At 44.7% G+C, this 13,131-nt stretch overlaps 1 protein-coding gene across 1 annotated transcript in view; it reads left to right on the forward strand.

The window, feature by feature from the left end:
* The window catches only part of jag2b (jagged canonical Notch ligand 2b), a 56,629-nt gene extending 45,190 nt beyond the window's left edge, over positions 1-11,439 (forward strand). Inside the window, exons 22-25 of the mRNA XM_031581087.2 lie at positions 12-317; positions 951-1,082; positions 2,038-2,188; positions 4,065-11,439. Coding sequence (XP_031436947.1) covers positions 12-317; positions 951-1,082; positions 2,038-2,188; positions 4,065-4,738 — 1,263 coding nt within the window. The 3' untranslated portion in view covers positions 4,739-11,439. The remainder of the gene's footprint in view (positions 1-11; positions 318-950; positions 1,083-2,037; positions 2,189-4,064) is intronic.
* The last annotated feature ends 1,692 nt before the right edge of the window (positions 11,440-13,131 follow it).

A 13,131-nucleotide genomic window follows, 5' to 3' on the forward strand; every position in this document is an offset into this window, starting at 1 on the left:
CTTCCACCTAGGTGGTGTGTGGGCGGCGGCCATGCCTGTTGCCCGGAGCGACGTTGGGCCAGCAGCATCAGGACCACCAGCAGCAGCAGCAGCAGCAGCAGCAGCAGCAGCATCAGCAGCACGCGTGCCCGCGGGGCCGGGGCTGCCTGCAGCACAGCTTCCTCACGTGCTTCTCGCCGCCGTGCCACCAGTGGGGCGTGTGCTCCTCCCCGGAGCCGCAAGTCACCGTCCACACCAAGTGCGAGCCCAACACGGGATTCCTGGACAACAGCTGTGCCCGCATCACGCTCATCTTCAACCGGGAGAAGGTGCCCCTGGTGAGTGAAAGATGCCACAGATTAGAAAGCGTGAAGCAGATTTCTGGATTTGCTCTTCGATGGATTAGGTAGTTGATGAGGTCAGTTTGCTAAAAAAAAACTGCATTTGAAACAATACTGTTTAGAGGTGTCGAGCATAGCATTTGCCAATAATGACCCAGACATAAGTATATGTTCTGGGTAAAGAAAAGCAGCTTAATATACACTAAGAAACTAAATGATTGGAAAATTCTACATTCCATTCAAAATATCTGCCTTATGTCCTGATCTTACCCAGTGAAAACAAATAGAACAGTACAGCTTCTTGTTACTCGTCTGGAAGCCCTAAACAACAAAAGTCTTGCCAGCCCCTAGACTTGACACATTTTATGGATAGTTTTGACCTCTTTCTTCAGATATTTTATGTTTTCTTTTCGACTTGTCTCGACGTCCTGTCAGGTCTGTCTGTGTTGTAGCAGCTTGAAAAATAGATAGGGGCAAGCACACCGCAGCACACCGCCTGGCACTAAAGCCAAACTACTTTACAACTTGTGCGGTGTTCTGTGATTTTTAGTTGTGCAATTTTATGAGTGTACAGTGTTCTGCACTTGCGTCATAGGTCTGGTTTTTTGCTTTGTTCCTGTTCCACAACAGGGCACAACAGTGGAGAACATCTGTTCGGAGCTGAGGTATCTTCCAGCCACGCGGAACCTGGCCAAAGATCACGCCTTACTGGTCCTCTGTGACCTGTCGTATACCAACCAGGACGCCGTGGAGGTGGCCATAGTGAGTACAGCATGCAGATGCACATGCAAATAATGAGATTTCATGCACTTGCAATATGAGCGAAATGTCCACATAGGGAAATGCCTTGTCTGGAACTGGGAGCCGTCCTCTCGTCCTCCGTGGACGTTAATAGTTAACGTCTGGCATGTGGGAAGCCCTTTCTGAGGGGGTGGTGGTTGGTTTGAGACCCAAACGCTAATGGATGCAGATTTGATTTCCTTTCCTTCCGAGTTGCACGGGATTCCGTCGAACGCATCACACCGAGGCAGTGCCAGTTAGTCTGCACACTAGAACCCCCCCATCCCTCTCCTCCCCCTCTTTCCATGCAGCTGCTCAACGAGTGGGTTTACTCTGTAATGACTTTCAGTCGACAGACCCACAGCAGGTCCAACTGCAATGCAGCATTTCTTTTTTCCTCCACTACGGTCTCCCCCCCCCCCCCCCCCCCCTCTCTCTCTCTCTCTCTCTCTCTCTCTCTCTCTCTCTCTCTGTGGGACCTCCTCTGGCCTCATGCTGTTTAGTGTTCGATCAGTACAAGAGAGCAGGATCAGAGAGGGTTGATGGCGGAGAGGGCAGAGAGGATTTACTCTGTGGGATGGCACCGTGCCAGTCAGTGCCCGCCAGGGCTGCCCGGTCCAGAAGCCCACCGTCCCTCTCATCTGTATGGGGGAGCCGCTGGTGTGTGTGTGTGTGGATGTCTGGGGGTGTTTTGTGGTCCCACACACACACCTGTAATGTGCTCCAGTGTCATTGGGAGCAGGGGTGGCTATGCAGACAAGGCAGGGGTAGGGCTTAGGGAGACACTGCCCATTGTATTGTTTTTGTCTGTTTGTGTTTTCTTTCTTTCTCTCTCTCTCCCCGTTTCAGTCCACAAACAAATTACACACACACGCACGCGCGCACATACTAGTGCACACGTGCTCCATACTAACCCTCTGCTTTCTGCTCCTGTCAGTCATTCCAGCAGGAAGAGCAGCCGGACCACAGCCGCATCCAGGAAGCGGCCAGCGCCATCGTCAGCACGCTGTCCAAGAGGCACAACAGCACCGTCATGCTGGCAGTCATCGAAGTGAAGGTGGAGACCCAGGTCATGCCCCAGTCAGTCGGTGAGTAGAGTGTGCCCTTGTCAAGATGAAACAAACGTTTTAGAGTTTCTCTTCTCATTTAGGAAGACTTGACAGGTATTCCTTACAAAAGTTAAGAGACACCGTTATCGTAAAACCCGTCCCAGAAAGACAGCACCAGATATTGGGTCTCACTTGATTTGGAAGGTCCCCTATAGACTATCTACAGATGCTCAGATTATAAACACACATTATTTTAACTACAGTTAACTACAGTTTATGGTTCAGGGTTAACAGTTGGGTTTTGTTAAGGTGATGCTGAACTTGAATTTCAACAAACCAGCTGTCCCTGTAGGCAGACTATCCAAATAAAGTGTTACTCAGAAATGATTTATGGTGAAAAAAAATGATCAGTGAATTTATGGGAGCGAAAGGAATTGTATTGATTCTACATTTTGGGAGAAATTATACACACATCGTTAGCCCCTGGTGTGCCGGGTGTCAATCAAAGCCCATCACTCAATGAGTGCCCCTTTCCTTGCCTCTTGATGCACAGCGTGGGGCTGTATTTGGACCGAGCCGAGTGAATCCAATCAATTTCACAGCCAGCGCTCGTAATCGGTGGGAGTCATTCAAGACACTCTTGTGATTTATTCACTCGCATCGGTCGGACTCTTTCGCCAAAACACTGCGGCTCTCGACTCAATAGTGTGAGTCAGAGTAAGTCAGAGTCTGCATATTTGTGGTTGGTGCTGGGGCTCGTCGGAAAGCCTGAAGAACACACTTGTGTTTTGTCAATGCTTATTTAAGAAGTATTGTATGGCCTTGTATGGTCATTGTTGTGGAATGATTTGGGGAAGGAAGGCGAAGGAAGCCGTTTTTGCACATCGGATGAGTCGTCTAGCTGTTTAATAGTCTGCACCCATAGCCACACCCAGTCTTGAGCTAATTCAAAGTCCCTTTATAAATGAAAAGAAAGGCCTCATTGAGCCTTGTACTAATACTCCTTTTAATTGTTTTGGTATGTTTGTTTTTGGCCACTTTTTCTAAACAGACCCTAAGGTGTGTTTTCTCTGCCCCCTTCTTATCCCAAATTAACTTAATTTACCGTAATTTCCGGACTATTGAACGCACCTGAATATAAGCCTCACCCACTGAATTTTTGAAAAATAATTATTTTTAACATAAATAAGCCGCACATGTCTATAAGCCGCAGGTGCCTACCGGTACATTGAAACAAATGAACTTTACACAGGCTAAAATGAATATCAAAAGTAATACAATAGTAATACTTATTATTAGTTTTGCCAGTTACGATAAGTGCACTGTTGCTTTAAGAGAGCACAGTTGCAAGAGTCAATCATAAACTAGAACGTTAGATTGAAGACAGCGAGATAGAAGAAAGACGCTAGTTTGAAACCAGTGAGCTAAAGAACTTGAAAAGACTGGATTTGTATTGTTGTAAACTTTTTTTAAATGTTCTAAAGTGTTTTGAGTTGTGTTCTGTCTACACTGGTAGACTGTGGTTATTTTGACATTAGTTAAGTTATTGAGAGATACTGAGAAATCGCGTGGAGCTAAGCATCCATGCGGCTGCATCCATGCTAGCATCCTAGCTCCACAAAGCCACCGTAAACACAAAGCCACCGTATACAGTCACAGGTATCATAATCCATAAATTAGCCGCGTCATTGTTTAAGCCGCGAGGTTCAAAGCGTGGGAAAAAAGTAGCGGCTTATAGTCCTGAAATTACGGTATTTATTTATTTATTTATTTATTTATTTATTTATTTATTTATTTATTTACGATAGCCGTCTTGGCCAATAAATTAGCCATAGGTGCTGACTTGGAATTAAGCCAAATTTACTTGCTAACCTGCTTGATTGATTGCTTACTTAATCGGCTCCTTCTTCCGCAGACTACCTGGTGCCGGTGCTGTGTGTGGTCTTCTGTGGCCTGTGGGTGATCTGTGTGGTGGTGTGCGTGTGGTGGATGCGCAAGCGACGAAAAGAGCGCGAGAGGCGCCGCCGCCGGTCTCCCGCCGACGACAACATCAACAACCAGTTAGAGCCGCTGCGGCACGTTGTGGGCCAGGGCCTCGCCGCCGGGCTCAAGGACAGCAACCTGGACGCGCAGTACGAGCGCGCCAAGCTCATGGGCACGCCAGAGCGGATGTGCGACGGGCGCGAGGACGACGAGGAGGCCGAGGATGACCTGGAGCTGGGGAGAGGAGGAGGAGGAGGAGGAGGAGGAGGAGGAGGAGGAGGAGGAGGGGGTGGTGGGATGATGGAGGTGGAGCTGGAGCCGGCCGTGGAGGGCTGCGGCAAGGAGGACGGCAAGCTACGCATGTACTCCAAGGGGCCGGGGCTGGCCAAGGGAGAGGTGATCTGCACCACCCAAAGCAGCAGCGGTGGCGGTGGCGGTGGCGGTGGCGGTGGTGGTGGCGGCGGCGTCGGCAGTTGCTGCAATGCCGCATCGCTCAAGGCGCCTCACCGGACCACCACAAAGACGGCAGGGGTGGCCCACAGCCCCAAAGACAACCGCTGTAAAAACATCTACGTCGGCACCGATCTCAAAGACCATTGCGTATGAGCCCTCAAAAACAACCCCCAAAACCCCATCCCACCACACCAACACCTCATCTCCAGACCTCCATAGAGCATCCCTACCAACCTCTTCACTAAACCATCCCAACACCCCCCTACCCTGGCCCCAACCAACTATAGTCTGACAGAGAATCTTAAGATGGGAGGAGTGACTCTCTCATCTCATTTCAAAGAAAAAAAAGACTTTTCAGTTTGAAAAGAACTTTATTTTTTTCCTCTGTGTTTTCATGGGTTGAAATTTCTTTATTTCCAGCAAATGAGTTGCTGTTCAAGCTGAATGTCGACGTGGAGGACTTTTTTTTTTCTCCTTCTCCTCCCCCTTTCTTTGGCATTCACATTTTTTTTTTGTACAGATGAAGCAGAATTGTATTTCTTTATAATCAGGCAAGGCAAGAGAGGCCTATGTTGTTCTATTGTTTTCGTTTTTGTGTTTCGGAGAGGTGTCCTGCTGTGTGAAAGGAGAAAAACAACTCATAATGGAGGAAGAACTAATATAAATGTATAGAAACAAAAAAGAACATTTTTCTGTTGTTTACAAACGATTGTGGTTTTGTTTATCGCCCCCTGTGTTAGCAATTTCTTTCTGCCACGGACTATAGGGAGGCTAAGCAGCAGTGGTGGGTTGGGTGACTGACTGACTCTAGGACCCAGCGGAAAAAGCAGGTGTCCCCATCTCTCCCTCCCACCCTGTCCTGTATCCGTTTGTCCAGCTGTTCTCGACGATGCACACCGGCCTTATAAAAGTGCGTTGGCCTGAGGAACGAGGGATGAAAACAAACAAAAATACTCCTGTGCCTACAGAGTGGCCTTGATTTACCCCCCCCCCCCCACCACACTCCACCCCACCCCACCCCTAGTCCTTTCTGTTGTCTCGGCTGAAGAAAAGAAAGAGGATTGCAGTATTGTTTTTGTTTTAGTTCGTTTTTGTTTCTTTTTTGGTTTGAACTGGTAGCAAGTGCCTTTCTACGAGCCCCAGACACACACAGTTTTTGCGTATCGCTGCCGAGGTTGTTCTCCCTCTGCCCCCGACCCCGCCCCACCCTAACCCTAACCCTACCCCACAAGGTTATTCAATCTCCAACAAAAGGGATAGGGGCATCTTCAGTTATGTAGTATCTCTATTTTCTGACACTCTCATCCAAGCATTGAGGTATTTGATCAAAGACAAGACAAGAACATGTACATATATGTATATAATGATGGAGTCGCTGTGTATATTTGAATTTAGTAAATTAAGACAAGTCACACTTTTTTATTATTATTATTATTATAATTATTATTATTACTATTATTATTACTGTTGTTATGATTTTTAATTTCTTTTTTTACAACGCCATTCCTTTTATTTATGCCAGTTCTCACAGGCAGGTTTTATAACAAATTAACAGCGTCCCAAAGGCAGAACAGTAACGTATTCAGAGGTCATCTTTTTATGTTATTTTTTTGTTTGTTCGTTTGGTTTTTTTTTTCACTATAAGGAGTTAACGCTTTAAGATTGTGTGGTGTATTGTGGCGTGTTTGTTCGCCTCCATTTAAAGAAAAAAAAAAGTCTCTCCCCTCCTGTCCTCCTTTTGCGGTCATGTTCTGGAAACAAACAAAAAAAAAAAAACGTGTAAGCTCCAGGAAACGTTTGCAGAAGACCCTCGCTGATTGGCACGTGTCGGCTGTGAGAGAGGTCAATCTGACCTCTCAAAACGATGGTTTTTTTTTTTTTTTTCCTTTTTCTTTTTTTGTAATCTGCTTTCACCTTATTTTGGGTTGAGGCTTCATGAAGGGAACAATTTTTTTTCTGTCGTTGTAAAGCTCTTTTCCTCTTTTTTGGGGGGGGCGGGGGGTTGTGTTCGAGGTACCAACCCATAAAGACATCTGGTTTACCTCAGAAGTGGCGACAATGACCTGTGTATTTTCTTTCGCAATTTTCATGTTAAAAAAAAAAAAAAAAGAAAATCTCTCTTGGACAGCACCTTGTTTCCATATCGGGGAGGACATAAAATAAAGGAATTTCAAAACTATCCTTCACAGCCGTTTAAAAAGGATTGTGCATCACATATGGGCATGGCAGGAGAGGAATGAGAATTATAAAAAAAAATGTAATTTTTTTTGTACAAAAAGAATTGCTTTGCAAAAGTTATTTGGTTCATTTAGTGGAATTTATGTTTGTTATTAGAAAAATAAATCAAACTATTTATTAAAGCATTTTATAACAATGTCCTCAAAAAACAAACAAGCACTGTGCCTTCGTGTTCAGTATGACCAAAGGTTTTTATGGTGATTTGAAAAAAAATATGTCTCACATATTTGGTATGAAACTATATGACTGACATGACAACACACCATAGCACACACACTTTCAGCAGTAAGGGTTATGTTCCTTCTTGATGGCACCAACAACAAACTCTTTGCCCTTGATGAAACCACAAATGAGAACGCCTCAAGGATCAATACAGGAACTCTCTCTTCCAGGCTAGACGGCTGGGAGAGGGGCTCGACCAATCGAAGGCCGTCTCCTGTTCTGGGCTGACAGCAGAGCAGCCAATGGCGTCGCTCGGCTTGCCGTGGCTTCATCCCCCTGAATGTTTCATGAGTGAGGCCTGTGATGATGCCTGTGCACTAGCGCTACAGCCCCTGATGATCTCTGAATTAGCCTCCGCTAATGGAATGGTCCACACACACACACACCCTCCACTCCCACCCCCACCTCTACACACTCACACACACACACCCTCCACACACACCACGGAGTGGGGTAGGATTTCACATCCGACGGCTGTGATCCTGTACTACTCACTCTTATTGATAGTGTGCGCTCTGGCAGGAAGGGGAGAATAACCTGAGTGCCTCAGAGTAAGAGAAGTCCGAGATAGGAGAGTGGCTTCATCTCATTACACGCACTTGTACCCTTGTAGTGTAGATTAAGGTGCCACTCTTGGCCGGTATTAAGAGGGGGGATGGCCAGGTGGTAACTGCTGAAGATGGCAAAAGAAATGAAAGAATGAAAGCCAAAATAGAGGCTCTATAGTCTTTCCTTTTATGTCAAAGTAGTACCTTGAAGTGTATTTAGGTGTGCAAGGGTGCTAGTATGTGTTATGGGACGATAGCTGATAAATCCAACCACCTCAGTCCAAACGTATCGCCTCGCTGCATCTTGAAAAAATTCCTCTAATCTAGACAGATACATGCAGAAGGCGAGAACAGGCATGCTCGTATCCTTTTACCCTTCTGATTCAAGTGAAATAATTTCATGCTATTGGCTATGCATGCATGCACATTCAGGAAACTAGTCTCCAAGCAGTGGCTGCCGGATGAGTAAGACTGGCCTCCACTTCCTCATTCAGACAAATTGCCGTCGGCAAGACATTGTTTGTCCATCTCTACCTTGGGAGTGTTTATGATGACCAACAGCACTGGCCATGAATTTCATCTGTAATTGAAATACCAACCTGAGGCTCCCCAATCATTGAATCCACAATGGCATCAAATAAATGAGGGGGGGGGGGGGGTAGAGCCAGTGACCTTGACAAACACAGCATACAAACACGTCGTAGCCTACCGCCCTAAAAATGCATATACACTCAGCCAATGGTACCAAGCCAGATAGGCGTGGTGACACAACATACCCCTCAAAACACATGCAGACTCAGCACTGGGCCTCCTCCAGTAGGTGTGTGAGCCATTCACTGCTGACCTATACGTGCTGTGGGAAGCGAAAGACTTCGGTGCCCCCCCCCCTTCTCCTGCTCCTCATCCAGTTTCCCAGTGTATGTGTTTGTGCAGCGCGCCTGCGAGACTGCAGCATGTGGTCGTAAGGCGACACCCCCAGATTCCTGGAGCGACTCGCGTCAGTCAAGGACGTCTGAGCGGCACGCATTTATAAACAACGAGGGAAGGGAGAGGGAGGGGCGCAGCGTAGCGACCCCCAAAATGCCAAGTACAGAGTGGCCACAAATCAAGGCTGGCAGTCAGTCAGTTCATCTTTAAAGGTGTAGTTCTAATCTGGTAAATCTCCATATTTGGATAGAACTGATATTATCTGCATCAACAGGAAGTATTCGCAACATGCGATAAAAAAATAGGAATTATTCTTTGATTTCATCGTAACACTGCAAAACATGATATTTATTGGTGTAAGCAGTATGTGGTAAATAAGTAGTTATGTAGAAGGTGGAATGTGATACTGAATTCATCACCAGATGAAAGCATCAGTCAGTCTACCAGCGGATTGGCAACATGAACAGCCCAATCTTAAGAGGACACAAAGACAGTCTTTCAAGATGAAGCTTGCCTGTTGCTCGGGCACTTTTCGCTGCAGGCCACTGCCTCTCTTGGTCCCCCTGCGGTCCGCACTCGCAGCTGGGCCAGCCAAAACTGAAAGGCCTCTTGCTCTCAACACAAATAAAAAAAGGGTGGAAACCCCCTGAACTAATCTCCTGATTAATTCGTTAGAATGGCTGCTCTCTGTGTATTGCTGGTTTTAACAAGTTGAAACTGTTTTCGGTGATTTCACCATCATCTCCCTGTTGCTTCCTGTGTCAGCATGTTAAGAAAAATCCACCCAATTGTTCTCCCGCCTGTACTCATAAAGATGTTACGAAATAATTCTGCCTACTCATGAAACAGGATTTATCTTCTTAACTTGTCATCACACAGCATATCCATACGGAGGTATTTGATATCTGCCAGCTACAATCACATCAGTGCTTTGCTATTTTTTTATTGGATGAAATGAGATTCCATTCCATTCCATTTTATTGTCATTGTGTAGAGTATAGGCACAAAGCTAATGAAATGCAGTAACCATCTAACCAGAAGTGCAAATATAGAGTATTATTTTCAGATAAGTGCCTGAAAAGTAAGTCCTACAGCATCAGTGATGTCTTACAATATGTAGTGATGGACAGTGGAGAGTTATAATATGCAAAAATGTAAAAATATTTTAAATACGAAAAGAAGTTGACAGATTTTGAGAATAGAGAGTGCAAATGGTTTGTGTGTACGGTACAAACAACATATGTACATTTGGTTAAATATGCTGTTAGGTGAAAATATTTCTATTAAAGCAGAGTACGAAGAGCATATGTACAGTGGGTTAAGTATGCAGTATGCAGAGTATGAACAACATGTACATTTGGATAAGTATGCAGAGTACAAACAACATATGTACATTTGTTTAAGTATGCTGTTAGGTGAAAATATTTCTATCAATGCAGAATATGAACAGCATATGTACAGTTGGTTAAGTATGCAGTGTGCAGAGTATGAACAGCATATGTATACTTGGTAAGGTATGCAGAGTATGAAGAGCACATGTACATTTGGTTATATGCACAGTGATGTGGGTGCCCGGTGATGCGTTGGGCAGTTTTTACCACTCGCTGGAGTGCTTTACGGTCTGATGCGGAACAGTTGCCGTATCACACTAAGGTGCAGTTTGCGCAGTATGCTGTCGATCAATGGTACAGTGATGGAAGTCCACCAGTATCCTGGGACACAGGTGAGCTTTCCTAAGGCTCCGTAGGAAGTAGAGGCACTGTTGGGCCTTAATGACCAGGATGGAGGAGTTTAGGGACCAGGTGAGATCATCGGAGATGTTGATGCCAAGGAAGTCTGAAGTCCATGATGATCTCCTTGGTGTTCTGGGTGTTAAGCGCCAGGTTGTTATCGGATGTTGTGCCGTTGAGAAATGGAGTCTATGGCTATTCGCTATCACTGCAACCTAATGGCCTCAATGCATGGCAAACTATATTGGTGATGTTGTAGATGGGTAGATAAAACACATTTAAAACAAACATACATTTTGATGGGGACAGACACATTTTCCAAAACTATAAACATTATAATAATTAAGACCTTTGTCAGGTTTTTAATGGCACACACGACACCCTGGAACACATGATTCATGACCCTGTTTTCACACATGATTCAGATTTGTTGAACTTTTTGTTAAAAACTACACACACATCCCTTCAGATATATCACTAGCTACACTATGTGCTCATTTAGTAAGCATTGAAATTCAATTAACTCAAGTCACCACAGCTCAAGCCCAATTAACACCAATCAGAACCTCAGGATAATATTGCCTGTGGTGTTGATGAGAATCTCTGCTCTGACCCAGAACATTGAGAGGAAGCTGAGGCCGAATAAATGTGTACATTTCTTACTTTACATACAAACAGTTTTTTTAAATATTATATTATTATTTATATTGGGATAACACGTGGAAAATATTTTACTGTATTCTATGTTGTTTATGTAGTTGCATATTTTTACAGTACATTTACTTTTATACTAAAATTCTACAGTCCATTGAGGAATTAAGAGTTTTGAAAATGTGCAGGTCTTGCGTCTTTATGTTGTGTTCATCCTGTAAAGAGGTCGTTGTCAGGGAAAACCATAAGCGCCATTACTCCGTTTTTTTCCGGTAGTGTTGGATTGATCTCACCAGTGTGTAATGGCTGTTTTGTAGTGTGTGTGTATTTAAAGGTGTGTTTTTTGTGTGATATCTGATGGAAATATTTGGTTGAGATGTAAGATTATATGGGTTTGAGTGGAGAGTTTGGTCTTGACATGGAAGTTTGAAGATTGTGAAGATGAGTGTGCAGCTATGCCCTTGTGTTTGGAGTCTGGGGAAAGGGAACATCATTTCAATAAATGTGTTTTGGCAATCAAGCAAAACTGTAATATATATTGAGTGTTGTTGCAGATTACTTTTGAAGGTACCTACCATCGAATACGGGACATTCTAAATTATATTTGGCCTTTCTCTCAGTCAATCTTGAGTTGTTGGTAGAAGGTGTGTCTGGGCAAATCCATGTACTGACTTGCAGACTGCTTCCTCCACGCTTACACCTTTTCATTTTGATCTTCCTTGACTAAGTATGCAAACCCCCTTTTCTACCAATACATAGCAATGCCTTGTCATCCCAGACATGCACCATCATGAACAGTAGACACACACGCACACGCACACGCACACGCACGCACACGCACACACACACACACACACACACGCGCACACACATACACACACACACACACACACACACATACACACACATTGCCTTTTTTTCCCAGCTTTAATAATGGAAGCAAGATATGCAAATCATTCTAGTATTAATAAAAAAAATTGAGAACAATCCTCTACTCCTTCCCACCCCCTCTGCGGTGGCCAGTCATCACATGCAATCTTCCTTGCGACCAGCTGTTTGTTGAATTAGTTTAGTAACAGAAAGTTACATAACCCAGCCAAATAACACATAACACCTGCACAATCACCAAAGAAGGAGAACAAAGTCGGATCATTTAATGCCACGATCACATCATCATATCATCACCGTATGAACTATTAATCACTATATATAACTTCAGGCTTATCATTTTTGTTGAAGAATGCGATCACCTGGATTTAGTCACTATATATAGCTTCAGGGTTATCATTTTCATCTGGATTGTCAAATTCCCCTGACATCTTAGAGTGCCTCTGATTTTAAACTAATGATTCAAAAAATGGCTAAAAAGCTGTGCATTCCTGAGTGGCTTCAGAGGGCACTCTCTCTGTGCTCAAGCACAGTTTACCTACTGTACCTTTAGCACAAGCACAGTTTACCTACTGTACCTTTAGCGCAAGCACACGATAGAGTAGCAAACCTCATACTCTTACGTACTACTCTTTTACTCTGTGGCTTGCTAGCGCTACTTGCACTGCACTCATGCCGCCATGATGAGAGTGTCCAGCCTGCTCCCAGCTTTGCCCCTTTGCCCCCTTACATGCCCGGGCAGGGCAGCTTCAAAGCCCCATGAGTCATACCAAGCAGCACAGAGACTGACACGAGTCTGATGTGCCTAGACTTTAACCCATCTCTAAGTCCTCCAGGACTCTGTGGGTTCTAAGTAACCCTTACTTTAATTCTAATTCTTACTTGTAACTAGTTCTAAGTTGTGCCCTTAATCAGCAATGCCCTAAGACCTGCCTACATCTAGTTGCTTAAACGATGGTGTATAACGATAATGTGCAGATGTTGTTTACTGACGCGGCCGCTTGTCAGGCAGAAAAGCGTTAAGTTTGCGTTTATTTTTTGAAGCAGCCACATCCAGGGGCGCTAAATAGTTTTACTGAAGTGCCTATTACTCCCGGTGCCAGGTTTGAAAAAAGATGTGCCCTGTCAAAGGAAGTTACCTCAACATGGTTTATGCTCTTGATTCTTAGTCGTCTGCCAAGTTGATGTGTTAATTTGCATTTTGAGTCAGCGAGTGTGTTTCGCATGGCCGTCTTTCTCCACTTGGCTGGAGCAGTTTCTACTTGAGAGGGTTTTTTTGCCAAAAGATGCAATCTGCCAACAATATCTATAATCACCTGCACCCCCCCGCTGCTCTGCAGGA

Source organism: Clupea harengus, chromosome 15, assembly GCF_900700415.2.
Source record: "Clupea harengus chromosome 15, Ch_v2.0.2, whole genome shotgun sequence".
Classification (NCBI taxonomy): Eukaryota; Metazoa; Chordata; class Actinopteri; order Clupeiformes; family Clupeidae; genus Clupea; species Clupea harengus.